Below are 26,362 nucleotides of genomic sequence, written 5' to 3' on the forward strand. Positions count from 1 at the left end.
TGGCGTTCTAAAATTAATCATGTGTCGAAAGATGGCAGTAAATTTACTGTGGCTACAAAGTTGTCTTTGACAATCCAACTCAATTTCAAATTCTCTTTGGTTAAGTGTAAAGACATGTACGCGAGGTATAAATACTACTCATGAAATTCCTAATTTATTTTCTTGAATGAGATAAAATTTGATAATACTTGTTTGTCACTTTGACGTTTTGTGTTTATTAGAAAGGGAAGTATGTATTTTTTAGTTAGTTGTTTAAATAAAAAGAGGTTGATTTTTTAAAATGTGAGTCTATTGGTTGTGGATGGGCGCACCTTGGTATCTAATCTGTGGCGCTGGGACCTCTATTCATGCATTTTGACATTTCGGGTTTCTGATACGTATTTTGACATTGAATTTTAATACTACACTGATATTTACGTCTGTTTTATAGTCAGACCATCTGCGTCGATTTTGATAGCACAGACAAGCAAGTGGTATTTCAATTATTTTTTCAATTTATTTTTGCGCAAGATTTATTATAAATGTCATAATTTCATAAAACTTTTTAGATTCATCTAAATTTTATCATAGAAATTGACTTTTAAAATAATAGTAAGTAGTATAATTAGCTTGGACTGACTACTATATTTTAATATAATGATAATATTGACTGATAATTTGTAAACATTTTAAATAAGTAATTAAAAAAAAGTAAGGTACAACGTATTATTTTTGATTTTATTTTTAGTTGTAATGTAATTAATTGTTAATTTATTATAATTATAGTTACTGAATGCCTAAAAACTATGCTTTTGATTATTTTATCCCTATAGTTTTTAATCGAGTAAATTTCAAAGATTGACATAGATTAGTCGCGAGTTAGAATCTCAATCGATGAATTATGTTTTTCCATAGGTAATATCCCCTTCATTAACTTCGCCTTTTGTACAATTTTGTGCATGAAATTAAATATATAAATAACAATAATATTTTTAGCATCAACCATTTTAAAGACTTTATAAACCATTAATTTGCCCTAAATATACCTGTCAATAATCTAGTTGGCCTCAACAAAATGGCACTAACACTATTTTTTATAATTCTAATACAATTATGTGACGCGCAAGAAAATATAACCCAAAATGTGACAATTCTAAGCGAACCGCCGTCAGCCTACCCCATTGCTACATCCTTCTTATTCATCTTCGTGATTCTGCTTTTCGGCGTCGTAGTAAGAGCGCTCATGTTATGGACAAGCATGTGTTTACCTTATAGGGTCGTCATGTTTGCTATTGGCGCTATACTCGGCTATTTAGCACATCGATACCCCAACTTTAAACCTATAGTATCTGTCTGTTTCATAGATGTTGACTATATACTATTAACTTTCTTACCCATTATACTTTTTAACATATCTTATTCTGTCGACGCGCATTCTTTCTGGAAAAGCTTTCCGCAGATAGTTCTAGTGTCTGTCCCGGGTGTGTTGTTAACTAGCACAATGGCCGCTTTCATGGCGTTTTATGTTATTGAAGTGAATTGGTCTTTCGGTACAGCTATGCTTTTTGGAGTTATATGTTCTCCTATATATCCAATGGAGGTAGTGAGGCTTTTGAAAGAGGCGTCTAGATGCAAATTTATAAGTGTTTTGCTACTTGGGGAAGGAGTTTTAGGCGATGCTACAGTAATGATTTTGTACACTGTTATATTTGGCTATTTAGCTCAAGCTGTGAGTAATCCAGCTCAAATATCGCTTATGCTACTTCGTTTCGCTGGGGGCGGTATTTTACTAGGCATAGTGATGGGAAACGTCGTCGGTACTCTAGTATCTTTGACGTATTACGATTTGCTCTGCGCTGTGACCGTTACTTGCGCTGGCGCGTATTTAACTTACTATCTTGGTGAGAAATTTCTATATGTCTCTGGGTTACTGGGTACTGTCATAGCTGGGGTGCTAATAAGTAATCGCAAAGCGACGATAGCTGGCGATGTCGAGTCGATAGTGACGAATTTCTGGATTATTCTGTCGCACGCAGCGAATACATTAATTTTTACGATGATTGGTGTCGTTATATTTGAAGCTATGGCTGCTTCTTTGACTTTACGCGAGATTTCGCTAGTGTTTGTGACTTACACGACCGTGTATGTGTCGAGGATGTTGGCGTACGCGATTATGACGCCTGTTCTGAGGTGTTTAGGGTTTGTTATAACCTGGCAGCAGAGCCTGGCGTGTGTGTGGGGCGGGCTGAGGGGTCCGTTGTCGCTGTGCCTCGCCCTGCTTGTGAGAGAGACTCCTGAGGTTGCTGAAGTTGGAAATGTAAGTAAACATTAATATTTTATCATGTAATTGACAGAGATAAGATTGGCTGTTTCCCGTTTCAAAATTAATTGCACCAAAGTGATGATGATGTCCGTGTTATTGACAACGGGACCTACACATAGGCGTACTCTCTGGGATCTAGGGGCTATTGAGACTATAAGGAGGGTTATTAGGGTCATTATTATATTATCCCGTTCGGACTACATATTTTTTTGCTTTTTTCACTTTAATACGTTTAAAACATCTAAGGTTTCACATTTTAGTAGAACTCCTTCCACCCCTACATCTGAGCGCCACACAGTTGCATCCAAAAGGACTCTGGATCCGATTTTTGTCAACCTAATACCAAGAATTTGCGCAGGCATTAGGTTTTACGAGAGCGAATTTCACCTAACCTTCCTACCCAGAGAGTAAGGTCTTGGGATTAGTCTAGTTCAGTGGTGAGAAAACTTTCTTCATGGGGGCCAAAAAGTTTAAGAGATTTAAGAGGAGGGCCAGAATTGCAGCAAAAATGTATTTTGATTTGAGATTACTAACTTTTTTATTGGACTGGCGATGGGCCGGATAAAATCCTTTCGCGGGCCGAACGTTGCCCACCACTGGTCTAGTTCATTCACGATGTTTTTTTCTTACTGAGTAATTGACACAAGAGGCTGTGCGTGTTCGAGTCTGCCATGATCTGAATCGAAAGCGGAGACAATATACGCCTCTAAGCAGGCCCCCTACACTAAACCCTGGCTCTATAGTAGGATCTGCCATCTAGTGTCTTAAATCTAAAAATATAAACTCGACATAATGCTTTGCGCCAATGAATAGGCGACTTCTGTCTTCTGTGCAGCCATCTACAAGTTCATGCACGCTCCCTATTTATTTATTTCTCCAGGTTATGATCATCCAAACCACGGGCCTGGTCATACTATCCCTGATCATCAACGCCACAACCATGCAAAAGGTCCTAAAAGTCCTGGGTCTGTCCCAGATATCCTTGGCCAAGAAAGCTAATATGACGAACTGCGTCAAGCGAATCATGATGACGAGGGATCGGTGCATTTCGATGCTGAAAATGGATAAGTTTTTAGCTGACGCTAATTGGGATTTGGTACAAGATAGTAAGTTCAATTAACCTTTTTATTTTGACATTTCAAATACATGTTGACTTACACCACCCACTGAAAAGCTTGCCTAGAAAACTTTAATGGCGTTACTCATAAAAGTATGTTAAACCTTAACCGTTAATAATTGTTTGTCCTTGTCCTTATCCGGTAAATTAACATTACACACATTTTTTTTTTAAAGAAGAAAATTTACACATGTTTGCTAAGTTGTATGAATAAGCCCCCTTTTGCCCTATTATTTTGAGAGATCGAACGAAGAATAAGCCACACATGTTGAAGTAGTTATTTCTATGCCTATGGGGATTTAAAAAACTATGTGTTTTTGATTATAATAATACTTATATACATTGTAAATCTACGGGAAACCTTAGATAGTGCGATGCAGCACCATGCACAAGAAATCTAGCGGTAAATGTTTAAGCTGAATTAATGTACAAAATCGTACGCTAGATGGCACTGACGCGTGTGTACCACAATTCAGAACACAATATTACTATTTTTCTTGCAATTAAAAGCCTTTATAATAATTGACTTCATACCATGTATGAAATAAAGCACCAGAACATTAATTGAGAAACAAAGACTGAAATTATTTATAGACACAATTTTTATTTTATAAATCGTGTAGAACTTTATAGAGTAACTTACCGTCATTGTTCATTGTGTAATGTTTCGTATAAATTTCATAATGGCAAATCGTTTTAAAAGTTCGAAAGACAAATCAGTATTAGTAGGGTATTTAACTACATATGTTATAGGGTATTTGACTATTGTATCCAGTTTGAGTTTTAACCTCGTTGTTTATTACAAATTTATTATACAGGCACGACAATAAAGCATCCATACCAGACCCAGATTGTCTCTGGCCGCGAAGAAGAGAGCGATGATGACACGTACATGGGCTATCGGTACACCACGTGCCCAGACTGTGAGAGGGAGATACCTAATGAGCCTACGAAGAAAGAATTCGCCGAGATGATGAGGTATCTAGTGTACCTATCTACAATCACGGTTTACAGTAGGTATAAAAATAGTTTATCTTTCAAGCACACATATTACAATGCGCTAATATACCAAAAAAATATCTTATAGGAAGGCATCTTTAGGATATATTTTTGTACCATTTGACAGAGTTCATACACCCAATGGAGTAAAATGCTCTCCCTCTGCCTATCAGATAAGCTCAGAGCAAGCTTACATTCAAAAGCAAGTTGCATAAGCACTTATTTGAAAACATTCGTGACTAAATGTTTGCGTGATACCTCACACTAATAGGTACATAATTATTATATATATGTATGTTTATTTATATATATTGAATATGTATATATGTAGATATATTTAAAGTATATATTTGCGTAAGTATAATATCATAGTAGTCTTGAGTTGTGTCTATTTCCATATCAACTCTTTACAATCCTGCACCAAACTAACTATTTTATTCAACAATTACAGTCGTCGAGTAGAAAAGAAGTATTGTATACAATAGTGATATAATCAAGCTTTTCAATTCGTTACCTTACTTAGGCAACTCAGCAAGCTTCGTTGCCTAAACATGGTAGTGGCAAGCTTACGGCCCGTGAGACAATCTACACCATATTTAAAAGATTTGTAGTTGGGCCACAGAAATACTAAATTCTACTCTATTGATAATAGGCCACCTCTAATGTAGTTTTAGCCTGTAGGTATACAGGTCGTAAGCAATTGTTTATTTACATTCGAGAACAGAAAAATGGGAAAATATATTTCGTATCATCCACGACGACGCGCTGATTTGTCAAATCTAACCTTTATTGACATGGCAATACGAGTCCAGGCATGCGTCGTCGTGAATGACACGATCTATTCAAATTACACGCAAATACATTCTCTATTACAGAGAAGCTAACCAGCGGGTGCTAAAGTCTCTAAAGATATCGTTCTGGCGTCAGTATGAATACGGGAAGATCAGTAAAGACAGCGTAAGAATATTGGTGCAAGCGGTCGAAGTGGCAGCAGATTCTGATGATGGGTGGATCAACCTCGACCAGCTCGGGACGCTGTGGAAACCAAAGGTAAGATGTAATCCCATTTATACCCCGCCCACGTGACCGCCGCCATTCATGAGGGACAGATGCCTGGAGATATTCCTATCTAAGACCGCCGAAGACTGAAAGTAAGTGCTATCGGCGCCACAGAATGGAAAACAGCATTAAGTACAGAATTCTCACGCAGGACTTCGTTCGACATTGGGGCACCGTAGGCGTCCAGTATAGAAATGCGTGTAGCGCAATTTTATGAAGATATCGAACTGATCTGATGAAGGAACCAATTTGCCATAGGACTGCGATTATACAACGCACCCTCTTTGAGTTTGGGTTTGTTACAATCGTCTATACTAGTGGATCTATGAGCTGTAGAGCTAACGAACCTTTACGTTACCTGGGTGCCAATAGGAACCCTTATAGTTTCGCTATGTCCGTCCGTCTGTCCTTCCGCGGGGAGCCAACATTAGAGAACATCCGTACATTCCGTACAGACATACGAAAGGATTTTTGTTTAACCTGAAACAGATACCTTAGTTTCGCTCGGTTAATTATAGATGACTGATGAAAGAGTAGTAATAAAAGCTTGTAGATGTCTGTCTAAAATGAAATGTTTTAAACGGGTTACTCATAGTCACGTACTGTTAAGTCGAATAAACGTTTGATATGTTTCGATCCAATTTTACACAGGGTATTTAAATGTAATTTAATTTTAAATTTAGATTATACACGTTTGGCGCTCGGTCACTCGGTGCTCCTAGAAGAAAATCTTCGAAAATTGAAGCGATGTATCGCACGTTTATTCGACTTAACTAGCGGCCCGCCCCGGCCTCGCACGGATTTACACAAAACCTTAACAAGTAATACACCTAAACCTTTCTCAATTCATAGGTGAAAAACGGAAAAACCGTTCTGTCGTTTTTGAGTTTATCTCGAACATACAGACGCGGCGGGGGACTTTGTTTTAATATAAGTTGTAGTTGAGTAACCCGTTTATGTTCGAGTGTTACTCAGTCATAAAATAGTTAGAATTTAGAATCTAAATTGAAAAATTAAAAAATCATCTTTCAAGGCCCACGCAGTATGGCTCCGTCGCCGGCTAGTTCACATGATAACGCCCGAAGTCGCCAACGCACGCATTCCGCGCGCGTCGTGGCGCCAGCGCTGCTACCGCTTCGTTAGCAACATCCGCTTCGATATTTTCATTTATATAATGATTCTTTGCAACACGCCCGTTATACTTACCGAGGTTGCGATGACGGAACCGCCAATTGTAGCCATCAACGTGATCAAGGGGCTTAATGTGTAAGTACTATTATCACGTTTTATACAATTTACAGACCGTGCGCCAGGAACAGAGGGCCTACCGCGAACCACGCTCTCTGTCGCACTTGTAAATTCGTACGTGACAGGGAGGGAACGTGGTTCGCGGTAGGCCCTCAGTTTTTCATGACCAATCGCCTCCCGGGCGAAAACTCGTATAGTGGTTAACGGCTATGTATGATGAACCTTTGTGGACGTCAGCTGCTGCCCCGTTTTCTAAGGGGACCTAGCATTTTTGAGACAAAGCAAACCGCTTGGAACAAGTGTTCCTGGGGGTGATCTGAGCTGATTTAGGTTCCCCCCCGCAGGTGGGCAGGAGGGGGGGGGGGCGCCTCACTCTTATATATCTGCATACATCTAGCAACTATATCATATCAAGCTTATCTCAGTAGACATAAATGTAGTACAAAAGACATAAACGTTTAGTATTTTCTATGGGAGCGCGAAGGCACGTAATTGGTAATTTTTTTATAGTTAACTACAGCATATCGGAATTAATCTTATAGTTGAGTTGGGAGCCCATACAGGAAAAGTACGCAATTATAGTTTGGTATTAAAAATCTTTATTTAACCATTACAGTCGACGAGTAGAAAAATGTTATTACATGTTGTTGAAATAATTCGTCTCGTTCCAGGTTTTTCTTTGCTATCTACTTCTTCGAGATGGTGATTAAGATGTGCGCCCTCGGAGTGCGCGGCTACTTCTCCTCGCACTGGAACAAGCTAGACTTCTTCATAGTTGTCATGGCAACAGGAGGTTCGTAACATTTATTATCACACTGGAAAAACTACGGACGAACTGCGCAAAAAACAATGAAAAGTCGGTGGAGTTAGAACATGTTAAAAGGTCCCACCCATTACCAGCCCGCCTGCAGTCTCTGGTCCTATCGGGCGATCTGCCGTACCAAGCCAATAATGTCTACAGCTATTACAACCTTAAGGGATTAATGCCTGCCGGCAATGGCGTGCATCCTGCCAGGGCCGGCTTTCCGCCTAGACCCACAAGGCCCGGGCCTATTATGTGCTCAGGAAACCTAGCAATGTTTTGAGATGGAGAAGGAAATAGTGCCTAGGGGCTCTAGGTGTCTAAATACGGGCCTGCCCCCTGCCCCCTCTTGGCGACGTCCATGTTAGGCCTGTTCCTATTAGGTGTGGTTAATTCTAAAGTTAAAACCTTAGTGGTAAGAGGTAGTAGAAGGTGTTGCGTAACTTCTATCATCTCACACCTCCGTTTTAGATTTCATCCTGGACATGTTGGACACCATCATAAAGGACTTTAATAAGTACACGTCAAAGTCCAGTATCCTGACCGCGACTAAGCTGCTACGAATGCTCCGATTCCTGCGGCTATGCAAGTTAGCCAGGTACATACAGTCGAGTTCATAAATATGTATATGTCGGCGGCCGATCATAATATCCGCCAGATCATGAAATTCCTAGGCTTATCGTGAAACGTGACCATCAATGTCTTGTTGCGGGGCTCCTATTTCTGGACAGTTTGCCCTTCGGGCATCTGAAGCAACCTAATTAACCTATTCTACCTATTTGTTTTAATGTAACTACCGTCAAAATATTACACAGAAACTTTACGATATGCCGCTGACATATATTTCTTCACCTTAATCTATTGCAATAAGGCAAAAAATTGTATACATATTTATGATCTCGACTGTACTTTTCTTGTAACTGACTCACTTATCGATCATCAAAATTTTAGAGTACTTCTAGTAGACATAAAAGCTTCAAATTTTGAATATAATTAGTGTACAACCTATAAAGCAAAGAAAAATGTAAATTTACCGTATTTTTGGTTCAATCATAGAGAAAGAAGGAGTAAGCATAGAGTGCTCACTCCTTATAGGGTGCGTGCATGAATTGTAGGAGGCAGCACAGGAGCCGTCAAATTTTTGACGCCAGGCGTAAAGGTGATGTTTATTGTTCCGATGTAGCCCACAAGATGGCAGAACCTCCAACGCGCATGGTCCTTAAATCAGTTTAGGTACCAATACGCTTTTTATTTTCGTAGTCGACATCTAGCATCGAGTAGCGGAATTATCAGTACTGCTACTTGACAATATATGTTGCGACGAACGAAAACCGGAACTCTATTTTCAACTCCTGCTCATAATATTAGTTTTAAATTGTTGAGAAATACTTTTTTTTTTATGTATATCGTTGTCTGGGTACCCACAACACAAGCTTCCTTGAGCTTACTGTGGGGCTTAGTGAATTTGTGAAAGAATGTCCAACATTTATTTATTTAAATAGAAATGCCCAGAAATCAGTTCTAACGAGCTTACCTTTCCAGAGTGACTGTCCCGAAAATCATGGGGTACATGGATCGTATGATCGATAAACAGCTGGCGTTCGGTTATGACGTTGGGAAGGTACGTTATATTCAGCGTATGGGTAAAAGCGTGTCGAGGAGGCAAAAATGTAAGTTCATTATTTGTCTCGTCATGGAATGATAATTCCAACTAGGTAAACTGTTATCCCCTTATTCATAAAACTTTACGGGCCTGATTTAGTTATGTTTTATCCCTTTCTTACAAATATATAAGTCGAAATGACAGATAAAGCTATATCAGGCCAGTAACGCGTTTATGAATAACGCCATTAGTAACTATCCTCGCACCATAATTTTTAGGCTTCCGTCAACTAGGAACCCTAAAGGTCTTAGCACACTATTACAACTCAACAGCCACTCGACTCAAAATTAAATATTGAAATTAAAGCCTTATCTTGTATGTCCTACAGTACAATTTTAACATTTAGGTAACTGTCGGGTGGTCTACGCGTCGTCCACTCGTCGACCACTAAGCTGAACCAAAAGTGAGTTGAGTTGGTGTGGAATTGATATAGTGTGCGAAGACCTTTATAGTTTTGCCATGTCCGTCTGTCTGTCCGTCCGTTTTGCACCGTGATCGTTAGTGCTAGAAAGCTGCACTTTGGTATGGATATATAAGTCAAAAATGCCGACAAAGTAGTAAAATAAAAACTAGAAAAAAAAACTGGTACCTTCCCTAGACGTAAAGTTGAGATGAATAATTTTTTTCACTTTACCCATATTGTGTGGGGTGTCGTTGGATAGACATTTCAAAAGGAATAGGGGTTGTTAGAAAATCATTTTTGATAAAGTGAATATTTTCGTGTGTTTTCGTTGTGCACAATAAAGAATATTATTATTATTATTATGTCTGTCTTTTACAAATTCTCGGGACCATGGGGTCCCGGACATTTGGAAGGCGTGCGTGGGGCCGAAGTCAACACGTAGAGTCCCCTTGTAATAAGACAATTTACTCTAAATGTATATTATTATATTCGCTAATAATCGTTGCGAAAAAAATGTGTTTCCCTTTTCTAACTTTTGAACCGTGGTGAGTCCAAAAAATATGAAAGTAAAGCGTACTAAATATTTGCAACGAAAATTATAGCGATTGTGTTATGGCATAAAGTTTTCTCTTCCCATTAAAAAAGCGTTGCCAAGGTACTCCCTTATGCCTGTAATATACGAGTACATGATACTCATTAATAGCCCCCGTCCAGCCTATTGTGTTGTGACAGAAGGGTAAGTACGGAATCCCACACTGAGCATGGCCCGACATGTTCTTGGACGGTTTTTATTTTTGCATTTTGGCGTCGCCCTGGCGGGTATGGGACAAAAGTTGTGTTGTGTGTGTTGAAGACGTTATACCCCACAAAGGGTTATCGCTTGTATTTCCCTACCACCTACTTTGCACATAGGAAGCCAATAACAAAAGTTACTAATATAATATTGTGACAAAATATTAACAGTACACAAAAACGCAGGGTTTCGTGACAGCGGAGCAAGAGGTATGTAACCTGCTACCACAGTTGGTTGACAACAAGATAATTCAAGAAGCTCTTACCGCCAGGCTAGAGGAAGATAGGTAAATTAGATACCTTTCTTTCATCGACTATAAAGAGAAAGCGTATAAATTATAAAGCATCAGAATTCGCTCTGAAGATCCTTGGAAGTATACCTACCCTTTGTAGTCGAGGGAAATCTTCAAATTTTACATGCACACAGTAATTTGTGAAGTGGAACTGCTGATGGAGACGGTAAAATTGACCCTGCCCTCCCTGCCTGTGAAGCCGATGGTCCTGGGCTCGAATCCCGGTAAAGGCATTTATTTGTGTGATGAGCACAGATATTTGTTTCTGAGTCATGGATGTTTTTATGTATTTCAGTATTTATAGATATCGTTGTCTGGGTACCTACAACACAAGCCTTCTTGAGCTTACTTATTCAATGTGTGTAAGAATCTCCAATATTTATTTATTATTATTGTTTATTATAAAATGACTATTTATATTTTTTTATTTTTAACTGTTTTGAGGGTACGAGGTACGACACATGGGTACATGATAAAGTGGTACGGTACGGGACGTTCAATATTAAGGTACAGTTCGATTTAGGTCAAAATGTCACCTTCCAAACACACAATCCCTATAAAGCAGTCAAAAGCAAGTCACAGCTAATACCAATGGCGGATTTGCAGTGTTGGCTGCCCTAGGCCCCGGGCCCTGTCGTAACTACCAGCCGGCCCTTTCTCAGCACCCATCATATAAACTGCGGCCTTGCTGTCACCCCTAATGCCTACTTGGCCTTAGGACAAATCCACCACTGACTCATACCGGATAATCTCCAATATTATTCCTCTTACTGTTGATATTTCTAGGTTGAAAGTGACCCGACAGCTCGGGTTGCTGCAGCGCGACAGACCCTGGACAGCCATCACCGTGAAAACTCGACAGGCCACGACTTCCACCCTCAATAACATGCTTATCGATGCTGCACAATTGAAGGAAGAAGGTTTTGTACTTTAGTCTAGTTTATTCTGCAGTCAAACAAGCATACGGGCCGCCTGATGGTAAGCAGTCCCCGTAGCCTATGGACGCCTGCAACTCCAGAGGTGTTACGTGCGCATCGTTCTGGCAACCTTTCTCACCGGCAGCAAGACAACACTATGAGTAGGGTCTAATGTTAGTGTTGGATGACCGAGGTGCCAAGCCTTTCAAGATTGCATATTCTTAAAAAAATTGATAAGGGTGCTGCCGTATCCTGGTAGCCTAGAAGCTATGGTGTTAACCATAGCCGTGAATGCTGAAATGTTGGTTCAAATCCGGCTTAAGAAGGAAGGTATTCAGTACATTCGTTGTAGGCCGTTGACAATGTTAGACGTGACACTGCCAGGCGCGATAGGATGCGATTTCGCTAATTTAGCATATGACTTTAATAATATTATGACAAAAAAAAACTTTGCATAACGATTTAAATTAAACTATACCATTTTATAGTCTTCATCAGAAGTTACACTTTACCAAAATTTGCACGAGTTATTATTAAAATTACCCAAAACTCTAGTCAACGTGCCAATCGTTTACGCTCCGTATCAATTGAAACGCAACTGACGCACTAGAAGAGTGATAGAGAGATAAAGATACTTTATTTTCCAATTTGTCATATTACAATGCGCTTATGAACGTCAAATCAAGCTACGCCGCTTCTAACCCTACATCTCTGAACCGAGAAGATTTAAATCCCCTCTCAATTGTACAGAGATGACTACCTACGCTACGCTACAGAGCGTTAACGATTGGCACGTTAGTGAAGCACCCTGGTATGCCTGGCCTGGAGTAATTGAGAGCCATCCTAAGTATTTTGTTTAATCCATTTGTTTATATATTTGTATTCCAGGATTTTTGGATGAAGTGGAATACCGTTTGCTAGTGATGGCCATACAGGAGAAAGTGCAATATGTCCGCCACAAAGCCAGCCTTGTCGCCCCATCGTCCCCAGAGGTAATTTTCTTGAAGACTTAGGAATAGTTGACGCCCATTTTATTGGAACGATTGGTCTGGCCTAGTGGGTAGTGACCCAGCCTATGAAGACGATAGTTCCGGGTTTGAATCCCGGTAAGGGCATTTATTTGTGTGATGAACACAGATATTTGTTCCCGAGTCATTGGTGTTTTATATATATAGATCTATATCGTCGCCTAGTTACCGATATTACAAGCTTTGCATTGTTTGGGGCTAGGTCGATTCGAGTAAGATTGTCCCCAAATCTTTATTTATTATTTATTGAAAGTTTATCGAAAAGTACCTTATTGTTGTACCTATGTATTATTTTTCAGACCCAGTTGCGAGCCATTTCCTGGCTGCAAGGAAATGAGAGAGTTGCCGATTATTTTATAGAAAACTCCGAAATAATCAACTACAATATTAATGAGATTCTTATTTCTAGAGGTTAGTATACATCATTTTTAGGGTTGCGTACCATGCAGGTACAAAAGGAACCCTTATTTAGTACTGTGTTGACTCTCTGTCTTTATAAATAGATCTCTGAGGTCGTTGTTTAACTATTCGTGAAAACGTGATACTTCGTTAGCTAGGTTGCAACTGGTTTGGCGCCGCGTTTGCGAAGAAACTTACAAAGCGCTTTTTACAAGCTGCCCTATTACTATGTAATGTACAGTGAGCTGCGAAATTACATGGAGAAATTATTAATGAATTCATTGTTAATGCCATGCACTTTTACGGCTGATGGTACTTATCAGTAGCAGCGTGTCAAAAATGTTCATTATGTAATCCGAAGTTTATTTTGCTATGAGAACTTTATTCAATCAATCCCAAAATATTTCTTTGGGATTTATTGAATAAAGTTCTCACATGTCTCTTAATGCGTAAGCCAGTGGGAATCGAGTTCTATAGACGCTCCGCCACTGGTACCCATATATGTTAGTTAGTGTGGGTGAAATTTTGAAGCTAAATTTGACCCACTTCCCGATCGAGCTGAAATTTAGCATACATATGTAAATCCAGTGACAATGTAATGATAACATGGAGCTGATCTGATCATGGAGACAGGAGGTGGCTATCGGGACTCTGTGATCAAACAACGCATTCTTTTTGTATTTGGGGTTATAATTGTCTCGATGAGTATTAGTTGGAAAGAAAAGTACAGTTAGCGTTAAAACTTGTAACAATTTTTTTTGCCAACAAATTATTAACTCTTAACTTTACACAAAAAAGGGGAAGTCTTTAGTTCAATATTCCTTGGCGCTCAGTAGTCATAATGATTCTGAGGGTAAAAGATTATGTCTAGTATTTGGAACTTCGAATTAAGGACTTAGATAAGGAGGAGAGATTAATTTTGTTTTTCATAGGCGACGAGCCCAAAGGCCTCTACATCCTGGTCTCCGGCCTTCTGGAGGCCTCTTACATACCTCCGGACGATGACATCGACGAGGCCATACCCAACTACGAGTTTCTGACTGATTTGAAGTTTGGGGAGCCGAGCAAGGACTATATCGTTTCTGGGAATGCTGTTGGAGTTCTTGGGGTGAGCATAAATATAAAGATAGTTTATTATTCAAGTAGGCATATTACAATGCGCTTATGAACGTCAAATAAAGCTACACCGGCTCTAACCCGAGAAGATTCAATTCCCCCCTCAATTGGAGGAGTGTCCCAATATGGACCGGCAATAAACTCCGACACGGCGGGACACATCTTTTCTTTTCAAAACATTATATACATATTTAATACTAGTGGCTCTTGGAGCTGTAGAGCTCGCGTTAAGCTTAGAACATGTAAAAGTGAAAAATACTTAGTTCGTTAAATCGTTATCACAGTGAACTCACATAAACCCTTTTGATGCTTAGTCCTTTATGCCAATTTCCGCATTTTGAAAAAATCAAAGAAATTAATCATAGTAACTGGTCACAAAATTTCACAAGAATCTGTCAAGAATTGCGACCTGTAGAGGAGAACATCCGGACATACGAAAGCAAATTGCCCGAGTTACAACGGAGACCTTCACTATCGCTTCGGTCAATTATGAAAGTATCTCTGTCGTTAAACTTTTATCCTTATATCTTGATGACCGGTCTGGCCTAGTGGGTAGGGACCCTGCCTATGAAGCCGATGGTCCCGGGTTCAAATCCTGGTAAGGGCATTTATTCGTGTGATGAGCACAGATATTTGTTCCTGAGTCATGGGTGTTTTCTATATATTTATTTAAACTTTATTGCACTAAGGCATTCTCCATCCAGTCAACCATGAGCCAAACCGAGAGATCTTAGTTGGTGCCGGGTCAGAATACAGAGTAAAATGACAAAAAAATATCACAAAATTATACATACATAAATATGTATACATACATAAATATATACCCATTGTGAAACATCATGAGGACGACCTTTGAACCTTGTCAAACAGATGCTTGCGCAACATGCGCTTGAAGGAGAATTTGTTCTGGGCTTGTCTCATAGAAGAGAAGAAGATCATTACACAGCCGGATTGCCTGAATGGTGAAGGAATTCGACATATTATATATATCGTTGTCTAAGTAATCCACAACACAAGCTATATTGAGCTTACTGAGGGTCTTTAGTCAATTTGTGTAATAATGTCCTATTATATTTCTTTATTTATTTATCTAACTTACAGGTTCTGACCAACCGGCCATACAGCTACACGGTGCGTTGCGACTCTGCCGTACAAGCGTACTACATCACGCTGTCCGTCGTCCGAGAGGCCTTTAATCTCGCACCCAATCCTATTATAGGGTAACCATTATACCTACTTTTTTATAGTACGTCGGCATACGGCCCGGCTGATGGTAAGCAGCCTCCGTAAGCAATGAACGCCTGCAGCTCGGTGTTACATGCGCGTTGCTGACGCTAACACTCTGCACCCTCGTTGAGTTCTGGCAACCTTAACCCTTATGACGATGCACCGCGAGTTCGCCGTACAAGCGTACTTAATGTCAGTCTAATTCTACTAAATTGCTCAGATGGCACGGTGATTTTTGTAATTGAAAATTTAGTAAGTTATTTTTATAGTACGCCGTTGGTAAACAAGCATACGGCCCGCCTGATGGTAAGCAGTCTCCGTAGCCTATGTACGCCTGTAACTCCGGAGGAGTTACATGCGCGTTGCCGACCCTAATACTTCGCACCCTCGTAGAGCTCCGGCAACCTTATGAGTAGGGTCTAGTGTTAAGGTGGAGGTACTTCCCCAGTTGGCTCTGCTCTAGATCTGGAGTGACATCCACTTGCTGTGCCCTACCACACAAAGCGAAGCGAGACGACTTTCACAATGCCCATACCTCTATTTTGGACGTAGTTTCAGGATGTACCCGGGTCCGGGTAAAATTTCAACAACGATCTTAATAATTTCTCACCATCCGAGATAAATGGTAGACCTAACTGTATTGCATTTACTGCTTATTCTCTAGTTTAGAAGCAGCGATGTGGCGTGAGATCGGCATAAAACTCTCCATGATGGTACTGCCGACGGTTCCCGCGTACCACAACTGGTCTGTGGAGAAGATCAGCATGAGACTGGAGCACGCTTTTGTACCCTGTCTCAAGGTCATCAAAGTAAGTATGAGTTACTGTTCTAATCTAGTCTACAGGTAAATTGGTGGACATACTGGACATGTTGGGACGACTAAATCCGTTATTTCGTACCAAAAGGGGATTCAAAGATCTAAAGATTTTATTTGCACAGAATACACGTATATACATGCAGAGGTACAAAAAAAAACAAAAGTCCAGTGTATTCAGTCTGTATGCAGACATGCAGAGCTTCATCTATCAAAATTAAATAATGAAAGCATGTTATTTATATAGAGTTTACCATAAAGAATACTAAATTAATACTATATTGTTCTAAAAACATGAGATTATTTTTTTATTTCAAAATGAAAATTCTAGTTTGTATATCACGTGACCGAAATCCATTTATTTCTCGTGAGTGACGTCACTATAACAGAAACTAGTGTTAAATTTAAATTATGTTTAAATTTGTAACAACGGCGATAAATTTGCACCGTTTATTTGTTACTGCACTCCTAGTATGACGTCACAAAAATGCCGGCTGCCTTTTTGGTGCAAATATTTTTCGTTTAAGTTTTAAATAATTTTTCTTAGCATATAGCGGTATTATTTTCAGGAAATAAAAATACCAGTTGGCTATCGAAGCTATACGAACGTTTATGAATATGTTACAAAAAAAAAGAAAAATGGACTATTGTCTACCATCCCATAGCCAGTTTACAATTAGTCTCTATATCGGCATCAATCTCTATTACTACAACTAGTCGGGGTTCCACAAAAACTACCCACATCAAAATATACTTTTATAATTATATTAAAATATTTAATATTTGTTGAGAGATTAGGGCCACGTTGTATGTCAGTCAGTTTGTTTTATAGGTGTTCGTGGTGAACGAGCTGATGGAGGACATAGTGCTGCTCGACGGTATCTGCCAGGACGCGGCCACCAGGGAGGTGTTCCAACCGCCTTGCTACATACCGAGGTAATATACTGTTATTTACTGTTTCAATATTCACTCCCTAAATAGGCGCTTGGTACGCGAAGGAGCTTGGTCGGTGGAGACGTGCTTCGCCCGAGGCAATGCGGCCGTGAGTGCGTTTACTTAGCCCGAGGCACGTCTACATAAACCGAGCTATTTCGCGCGGCAATTTCTTCGCCAGGCCTACAAACGAACTCGTCATTTTCAAAAGTTTTTATTTAGTTTCATCTGTCCCGTTGTCTATAATCAAATATGGCAAGCTTAATTAGACCCATTTTCCATTATGCCATTGAGTTGAAATTGATGTAAGTTCGACTATTCAGTATTATGGTACCATTGAGATGATCTGATGATGGAGACAGGAGGTGGCCATAGGAAGTGTGATAACACAATGCGACCTCATTGTGTTTATTAAAATTGTCTTGATGAGTATAAGCTGACTGAAAGAAAAAGTACAATCAGTGATGAAAGCTTTTATCAAAAATTAAGTTATTGGCAAAAGGCTTATTTCAACTTTCCTTTGCAAATAATGGTTGTCTGAAGTTACCCTAAATCTGAATTTCACAGGACGGTCCATCGTCTGATATTTCCGAAGTCGTCCCAGCTGGTGGTGACCAGCGCATGTCCAGAAACCAAGCTGCTGCTAGTGCCAGCTAAGGACACAGACGAGTTAGAGATCATGGAGGACGAACTGGACGATTTGCAGTGCGAGTTGGTCAGTACCAATTTGTTAAATCTGCTTAATTAACCATTTTTTTAGTTCAAGACTGAATACATTGAAAGTAGCACCATTGTCTGTAGTTCCCAACAAGCTTATAAACAAACAGAAGGTCATTTTAGCTCTTCGAAAGTTTAACATGTGTGCAAAGTCCATGAGTATCTAAGTTTCACGTCGGTGCCTCAACGCATAGGTTCAGTAAGTATAAGTACTATATTTCTCATCGTTTTATAATCGCTCGCGATTTTGTACTTTATTACAAAGTAATGGGGCTAAATTTTGCATAATTCCTGACACCCTTATGCCTTATTAAGAGGTTAATAACTAGCTATTGCGCTAGTGGTGAGAAAGCTAGGTGTGTTTGAAGAACAGGCTGATGATGGTGCCAGCTAAGGTCACAGACGAGTCCGAGATCATTTAGGATGAACTAGACGACTGGTCAGTACCATCAACTTCACAGGCGGTTCATCGGCTAACAATGTTTATATTATCGCTAAAACGCCAATATTTAGTCAGCAACGTCAACAAGTACTATATCTCTCATCATTGCGTTTTGAACCTTAAAAGCATAACGACGAAGATTCGCGTCGTTTTTGATGCTTCAGCTAAAGATGCAAATTCCAAAATGGTTAACGTTTTGCTAATTGCTAATGGGCTGGTGATGAACACCGTGTGTCGGGAGTTCAAGTTGCCGCAAGTGCCCACGCTAAGGACACGCTTGAGCTGGAAAACATGAAGATAAACTAGACAACATGCAAAGCGAGTTGATCTGTCTGTGTCAGTTCAATCTAATAGTTCTTATAGTTGGAATTTTCTGAGGTGATTTCTTGAGCTCAACCCCCTAATCTGTTAAACAAAAGATATTGTTTCCTTTACACAGTGAGTACTTCTGCTACTACTAATTTCAAATTCAAGAAACAGCCCATTCCAAAAAAAATTCCTGCCGTTTTTGCCACCCGCTTGGCTGATTGTTCTCCGAATAAGCTGTTAATCACATAAATTAGAAACTTAATACTATCACGATATTGTCTATTTAACGGCATTGTTGCTTTTACACACGCCGAAAATTGATCTGCAATCTGTATAAAAGAAAGAAAGGCTTTTGTTTAACAGATTAAGGCCGGAGCCGGAAAAAAAATCTCTTAAAATTCATACTAGGTATATCATAGATTTTGAAGCGTCCACGAATACTGGACCGCTGTCTGCTACAATAGCTAGTATTTACGCCTATAACTAGATCAATTGGTAAACCAGACAACAAAAATGAGTGCACGCGATTCAATATATCGTGGCCGTTATCGTAGTCTTATATATTTTTTATCTAGTTTATTTTCCTAAAGTAAATATTATTGATTTTAGATATCAAACGCATCCTCCCGCTGCCTGTACCACAAGTCTGTCAGGAAACTGTCGAACAACGACAGCCGGCAGAAAATCGGTGCGAGGCGGAAACGCAAGCGCGGCGGTGGCGTGCGACGCGTCAACATCAGAGAGTCAGTATGGAGCCGGCCGTGTGAGTTGATGTGACATTTTTTGCTCCTATTTATTAATTTTTATTTGCACAAAGTACCTGAAAACTATTTACGGACTTAAGGCAAGACTTTGTGATTTATCGTGGATAGACATCCGTGTTACGTTAAGTTATTGCCGTCACGATATAAACTGGACAGTAGGAGACTTAAATGTATAAAATAGGACACAGCTTTTATTTTTCGATAGATGTTGACGTATTCCTCTTTTTTTGTTACCGTCCACGGTGCCTAAACAACACGTCCGAAAAGTTGGTCTAACGAATCTAACAATATTTCAGCGTATGTTTCAAAAAAAGTGTAATAAAGTAGGTGTCTACTACTACAATAATGTCTATTAAAGTTTGAGTTGTGTTGTTTCTTTTACAGATGCATCTACGCATAATACAAATGAAAAGGAACTTAAAGAAATCAGTTCTAAATACTTCAGGCCTGGCATGGACAGTGTAAGCATATTGAAAAACTACATACTTACTTGTTACTAATACGATCTACCTCATTCATTCATAAATTAACTTATATTATTTCCAGGTTCAGCCGGATAAACGCGAGATGTCCAGAGTTAAAATGTGTAAGTTTCTTCGTACACTCTCACTTATCTTAACACATTGGTACTTATTTACAACCAGGTCTATCGTGAATTTATTTTGATACCTTTCGCTGGTAGTTGTCGCGGATAAATGATGTCCCAGCGAAATGTCGAAGCAGAGATTTGTGATTTAAATGTTATACGTCTCACTCAGTTAACTGTACGCTAGTTACGTGTAGAGAGTATAATGTGTCTGCGTTTTCAGATGATCCCTTGGAAAAAGCTCGTGAACGGGAAGACACCGATGTTGAGCTTGAAGTTAAGAGCACAGGTCTGTCAGATATTTTAACTAGTTTTTACTCTTTTACCCTCTACCGCTATGTATCTAGTTGAGCTAATATGCATGATAAAGGGGCGCCCAATTTAAAAATGGTAGGTATGACTTGAAACTACATTCTACTCTCTTTTTCAGATATTTAACAAAAACTGGACGTAAAAAGTCGGTAAAGGATGTCAGCTTTCGTCGGATCGGCGACGCGACTTGAAGCCAAACATCGCAGAAGAATTCCTAGTCCATAGGCGTACGATCTACCCCTTTATTTATAAAACTTACCTACCTTTTTTAAATGTTGTCTCTTTCTATCAAACACAAATGTCAAAATGACAGATAGGGACAGACAATTAACAGTTGATAGTCAACGTTAACGATTAACGCGGTTTGATCAGACGGCTAGTGAGAATAAGTTACCTATTATGGTTAACTACAGGTTTTCAGCTATGCGCAACTGTTTTTTCATGTCCAGTAAGTAAAATTCCATAATTAGAATTAGTCTTAGGGCCTGTTTCATAATTTCCAAGTTAAGTATTAGTTAGCTAATTAACAAATAAATTAACTGCCAGATAAAACTTAACACTTTTATCTACCAGTTAAGCTTATTTGAAGATTGTGAAACGCCAACGATGACTTTATTCGTCAGATAAGTAGCAAGTAGCTTGTGCAGGACTTCACTTGGACATTGTGAAACAGACCCTAAAACTACGTTACTTCCTACTAGAAAACCTTCGCGCAACAACCTAATCTACCGTCTGAGTGAAGTATTAGCTGTTTGAAATAGATTATTTCCCCAAAAAAGGACGCCCTAGCAGGCAAGAAGAGGTGACGTGAGCATAATACTATCGATAGCGCGAGCATTTAATTTTGATGTCATCCATTGCCCTATTTACTGTGTCAGATTCATACAATTTGGCAGATGTTAACTGTCAACATGTACACGGCCATTAAGTGAATCATAGAACGACGCGCAGTGCAGGGTATTTACGTTGTATGATTTTTGTAAGTTATAAAAAATGACAGAACTATAAACTTTGATGTCCAAGTCTTGATTTCTGGCCATCTCTTTTTACCTGGTAGTAAATATTAATGTTGATTATTATTTTGCTCTGTTCTGTTAAGTAAAAATGAGCTTTTTCAGGCCACACCAATGTACCGAGTACCTATTACATTTAAGTTTTGATCATGTAATCAGTCACTTTATGCAAAAGTCCGTTCCAATTTGAACTTTAAATCAGAATGCTAACGTTGAATTTCTATTGACACGTGGTCGGGATATCGTAGGTACTATGCCTAGAAAAGAGCTAATGTTGTTTTTTACTGCTATTTACTTGTCATAGGAGAATTTTGTATACGTACATTTATTGTAACTGTTTATTGATCTAAAATCTGAATGATATTAAATTATTTTAAAAAGCCATTGTTTTTTTTTTCAAAAATTTCCTAGAATTATACATGCAAAATTTATAGGTACACAAATAAGAGCAGATTTTTTTCATAGTTAAGTTTATTAATAACTAGGAAGAAATATAAAGTATAAAGACAAAATAATGGTCCCAAATACGAAGAAGCAAACTATAAGCACCTTTACTTTTAAATAACAATTAAATAAAGAATATATTTAAGAATGTTTATAAAATGCAACATGTGAAGTGCATAACTACATATGCATCGAAAAACCTAAATATAAAAGTATAAACTCTTAAATATAAATATTAAAACATGTAATAATTTAATTTAAATAAGCGAATAGAAATTTTGAAATTAATCAATCCAAACCCTGTAAGCATTATCCGCAAATAGTTAAATAAAAAAATATTATGTATATAAATACATTAAAATGTAGTAACAAAAATAATGTAAAGTAGAAAGATGTGTCGTCGTCAGGAAAGGAAACTTAGTGTGGTATACCACACTAGGCCCTTTTTCTGAAAAAACAACATAAAATTACAATTATGAATTATGATTTTTTATTATTCTTTTTAAATATTTATAACTTTTTTTTATGACTTATCATGTTTATGTACATGTATGTACTGTAAGTCTTAATTTTATTTCTATTCTAAACACATTGCTTATTTGTAATTATGGTACCATTTACTTGGATCTATATATAAACATTCATAATAGTAGACTTGTTGTTTTGTAATTATCTATATAGTTAGATAACAGCAAACATAGTTATGATATTTATTTAATTTTCTTAGTGAGCACACAGTTTTTCATACAAATTTAAAAATAGCCTTGCAATGATTAGGTTGTTATAGGATAGTAACAATAATATTAAAATTGATTTCAACAGAGATTTCAAATTGGCTGTTTTTTTTAATATTAATTAATAACACGTGTGACAGGGATCACATAAAAAACACTACCAATACTATCATATTCAGTGATACAAGTTTTTGTGGCACAAACGACTGTTTGACAAAATGAAACATCGATAAATCTGTTATCGATAAGTCAGTTATATATTAAAATTAAAAGGTAACTTTTACTTGCTGTAAATTACCGAGAAATATCAAGAATGAAAATCAATTACAAATCGGTACATAATTTCTTTATTAACTACATATATTTAGCACTTAAAAATAAAAACGTAAACTGTAGTATACAATGCCAAAAATAAATATATATATATATATATATATATATATATATATATAAGAAGATGAATACGTGTTGTGTATTTCGCGGTTGCTATCTTCTCATACAATGTTAAAAATATCTATAACATTAAGGTAACATCGATAATGGTCATGTCGATATTTCATTTTGTCAATCACTTTCATTCTGCCACCAAAACTTCTGTCTGAATTCATGTTATATAACAGCCAATGTGGGAGCATCATTCAAAACATATGCGTATATAGCTGATTTATTATTTTTGGAAGAAACAAACGGACATAAAACCTGGATTATTTAGGGCTTATGCACACCGCGTTTTTCATTCCATCAATCAGTTTGCGTTTGTCGCGCTATAAACGCGCGTCGACGACGCATAGTGCGCGGTGTGAATAGGCCCTTAAGTGAAATAATACCGTGTAAAATATATAGTACTATATCTACCAGAGCAGGTCAAGCAATGTTCAACTATACCAATCTAATCACTAGGCTAGTGAGGCAGACAGTTCACATTAGGTGTTCAAATTACAGACCGTTTGGCCGCCAAAGACGTACTGACGGGCGCAGCCCAATATCAACCTTTGTGCATTCCGACAAGGTTCATAATGACACACCGCACACGACAGGCATGGCGTTCAAAGAGATCTTGACATTATTGATTTATAATAAGGCTCTATGATTTTCAACACACTTAATAATTTTATTAGCATGTCTATGATATTCAGGATAAAAAAAAATAACCCAGGTACTATTTTGTTTTTGTACATAGATCGTGTCAATAGGCGGGTCCACACAGAGCAAGCATACGCGCGAGGCAATTTCCTAAAACGGCCAGTGTAGATGTGCCTCGGCTAATGCTCGCTCTGTGTGGGCCTATTCACGAATACGCGTGCCTTGAATCGTAGTGATCTTACGATTTGACAAATCTGCACGGCATCGTGTATGACACGAGCTATAATAGTTTATGCCACAAGATCTATGTATATTTGTCACAATGAAAAAGTAACTACTGTTTGTACAGATGTTTCAGTCCAAAATATTTTCCCTACTCAGTTTTATAGAGCACCTAATGGTAAACTGATAGATGGTGATATGCCCGTTACATAGAATATCTATGTGTCTACTTCCTTGGTTGTTGGATGTTGGGTTTTGGCGCTACATTAATGTGAGCGGGAGGCTTCGGACTGTGAGCCACCTGTGCTGCTACCGGAGTGAAGTCAGCGTTCCCTCGGTTTGGTGCCCCGGAGATAGACACTGGGTTGGACGGAACTGGAGATGGTCCGGACAGGCCGGTCAAGTCTTCGTTCGCTGGTTCTTTAGGGTTGGCGTGAGGAGTCTTGTGCTGTGTGATTCTCATGCCACCAGCCTTAACTGTAAACGAAATATTTGTAATTAATCACTAGATTAATTACATTAGGTTAGTTTGGGGCCTTGGGGCTAGGTTGATATGTGTAATGTCCCCAAATATTTATTTATTTTATTATTATTTAGATATCCCTGCTAATACCAACATTGAGGATTTCACCCTGTACAAATTGGTAGGAATAAAAGCGAGAAAGCTAAATACAAAACTAACTATGTCTGTCTGTCTGTTACCTCTTCATACTTAAACCAATCACAATATATTGAAATTTGGTACAGAGATTTTTTGAGTTCCGAGGAAGGACATAGGAAAGTATTTATCAATCATCATCATCATCAATTCGGATAGACAAAGTTGCAGGCAGAAGCTAGTTATATATAATTCAACACATTCATTTAGTACTGGAAGTGGGGTGCCCGGCACCAAAAGTGTTAAGGAAGTAATTTGTTTCCAATTTTCCTGGTTGCATTTTAACAGAGTCAACAATTGATATATATATTATACTAATAAACTTCAGATCTTCATTAACAAGTCCTTCAGGTCGATCCTTCGCGTTTTCCGGCCAAAAACCATTCGAAATAAAGACCTATGGAGTATATGCCGGCAAACACCCATTGACGAAGAAATCGCGACACGGAAATGGAGATGGAAAGGGGAAATTAATAATGCTACCATAGCTTTAGCTGGGAAACCGCCAGACGAAAGCCGTGGCTCCAGGCGTCCTGTACACTCTTGGCAACAGTCCATCCTAAGAGAGCTACAAGCAGTCGGCTTGAGCGAGGCCAGAAGGCGAGCTGAAGATAGGAAGGCGTGGCGCGAGCTTGTGAAGGCCCTTTGCACCTCTGGGGTGCTTAAGGACAACAACAACAACAAGAGTCAAGACTTCTGCTTAGCTATGTAAATTCTATAATTTCCATAAGTCTGATACTAAATAATGATGTCTAATTCTAAAGTAGAATAATATAAAATAAATAAATAAATATTATAGGACATTCTTACACAGATTGACTAAGCCCCACAGTAAACTCGAGCAGGCTTGTGTTGTGGGTACTCAGAAAATGATATATATATATTATACAAATACTTAAATACATAGAAAACATCCAAGGCTCAGGAACAAATATCTGTGCTCATCACAATAAGAATAAAATTAATGTTTTGATTTTTTTTGCAATTTTTTTAGGTAAAAGATTTTTGAGGTAGAAGATATAAAAAAGGAGTATGATGCAACTGTATTACATTGAAACCCGAGTAAAATTATAAAAAAAATTGTACAGTTGCCATCAGATATATCGGACTATTAGGACTGACCCAGGTCCTCAAAAGCATCTGAACTTGCTTCTATTGTTCAAATATAGCACCTTGACTGCTCTGATATATCTGATAGCAACTGTAATAATTTAATTACATACAAATATTTAACACACAATAAAAACATTCTTATCTTAATTCAAGGTTGTAATAATGATGCGTCTATTACGCCATAATGGCAACAGATCAGTAACATGTCCAGCCTTAGGACAGTCAGGGTTACTTTGCTTAGAAAAGCAATTAATAAATACCGGTGACCACTCATTGACCTTGAAAGTATGCTTTGTTTATAACCTTTCGTGTATATTAGTCGTACAAAGCAGGTATTTTAATTACGTCATTAAATTCTACTCCAAGTATTACAAACAAATCATACGACCACACATAGATGTGATAACTTTATTAAAGTAACATAGAACAACATGACCCCCATTTTGAATAACACCATATGCTTCCTGCGTGCAATGGATATGAAATAAACACGTTTCGAAAGGAAATACATGTAAAGATTACATGTAAACAAAGAACTTTTTAATCGGGTGAACTCACCTGCAGGAGGGTGTCCTGCCTTCAGTTGAGTAGTTTCATCGGGGGAAGACATTGTTAATTACTTAAAATGTATCACAAAATGCACTGGAAAGGTAGAAATCTGATAAGATTATAGCGTAAATACGAGAAATTTGTCAACGTGTAAGTAGACAGAATGACACGGGCGCGGTGAAACGTCAAACATATTTTCAACTGGCAATATAAAGTGCTTAAGTTTACTATCCAATAATATTTGTTGAAAACATTGTATAAAAATATTTGTAAATGTAACTTACAATTTTAAATGCTATATGAA

The 26,362-nt window shown here is 38.3% G+C and overlaps 2 protein-coding genes across 4 annotated transcripts; one reads left to right on the forward strand and one right to left on the reverse strand.

The window, feature by feature from the left end:
- Positions 1-65: 65 nt before the first annotated feature.
- LOC133530072 (sodium/hydrogen exchanger 10-like) lies at positions 66-21,637 on the forward strand. Of its 3 annotated transcripts, none has more exons than XM_061867892.1 (22): positions 66-2,296; positions 3,183-3,408; positions 4,238-4,397; positions 5,294-5,468; positions 6,511-6,743; positions 7,397-7,518; positions 7,999-8,125; positions 9,070-9,148; positions 10,572-10,672; positions 11,465-11,598; positions 12,484-12,587; positions 12,923-13,034; positions 13,955-14,130; positions 15,240-15,358; positions 16,030-16,174; positions 17,012-17,115; positions 17,680-17,827; positions 19,190-19,343; positions 19,729-19,805; positions 19,891-19,930; positions 20,154-20,219; positions 20,361-21,637. In XM_061867892.1, exons 1-22 carry the CDS (start codon positions 1,055-1,057, stop codon positions 20,366-20,368), a joined length of 3,852 nt encoding a protein of 1,283 aa, XP_061723876.1. In that variant the 5' UTR covers positions 66-1,054; the 3' UTR covers positions 20,369-21,637. The 3 variants fall into 3 exon arrangements, with proteins under 3 accessions (XP_061723876.1, XP_061723877.1, XP_061723878.1); XM_061867893.1 differs by having other exon boundaries at positions 7,999-8,116; XM_061867894.1 differs by lacking the exons at positions 17,680-17,827; positions 19,190-19,343; positions 19,729-19,805; ... (1 more) ...; positions 20,154-20,219; positions 20,361-21,637 and having other exon boundaries at positions 17,000-17,101.
- Positions 21,638-22,032: 395 nt separating this feature from the next.
- On the reverse strand, positions 22,033-26,247 carry LOC133530092 (death-associated protein 1). The gene is made up of 2 exons (XM_061867925.1): positions 26,068-26,247; positions 22,033-24,215 (listed from the first exon to the last, which is right to left on the reverse strand). Exons 1-2 carry the CDS (start codon positions 26,117-26,119, stop codon positions 23,965-23,967), a joined length of 303 nt encoding a protein of 100 aa, XP_061723909.1. The 5' UTR covers positions 26,120-26,247; the 3' UTR covers positions 22,033-23,964.
- Positions 26,248-26,362: the final 115 nt, after the last annotated feature.

This window comes from Cydia pomonella, chromosome 22, assembly GCF_033807575.1.
Source record: "Cydia pomonella isolate Wapato2018A chromosome 22, ilCydPomo1, whole genome shotgun sequence".
In the NCBI taxonomy this organism is placed as follows: Eukaryota; Metazoa; Arthropoda; class Insecta; order Lepidoptera; family Tortricidae; genus Cydia; species Cydia pomonella.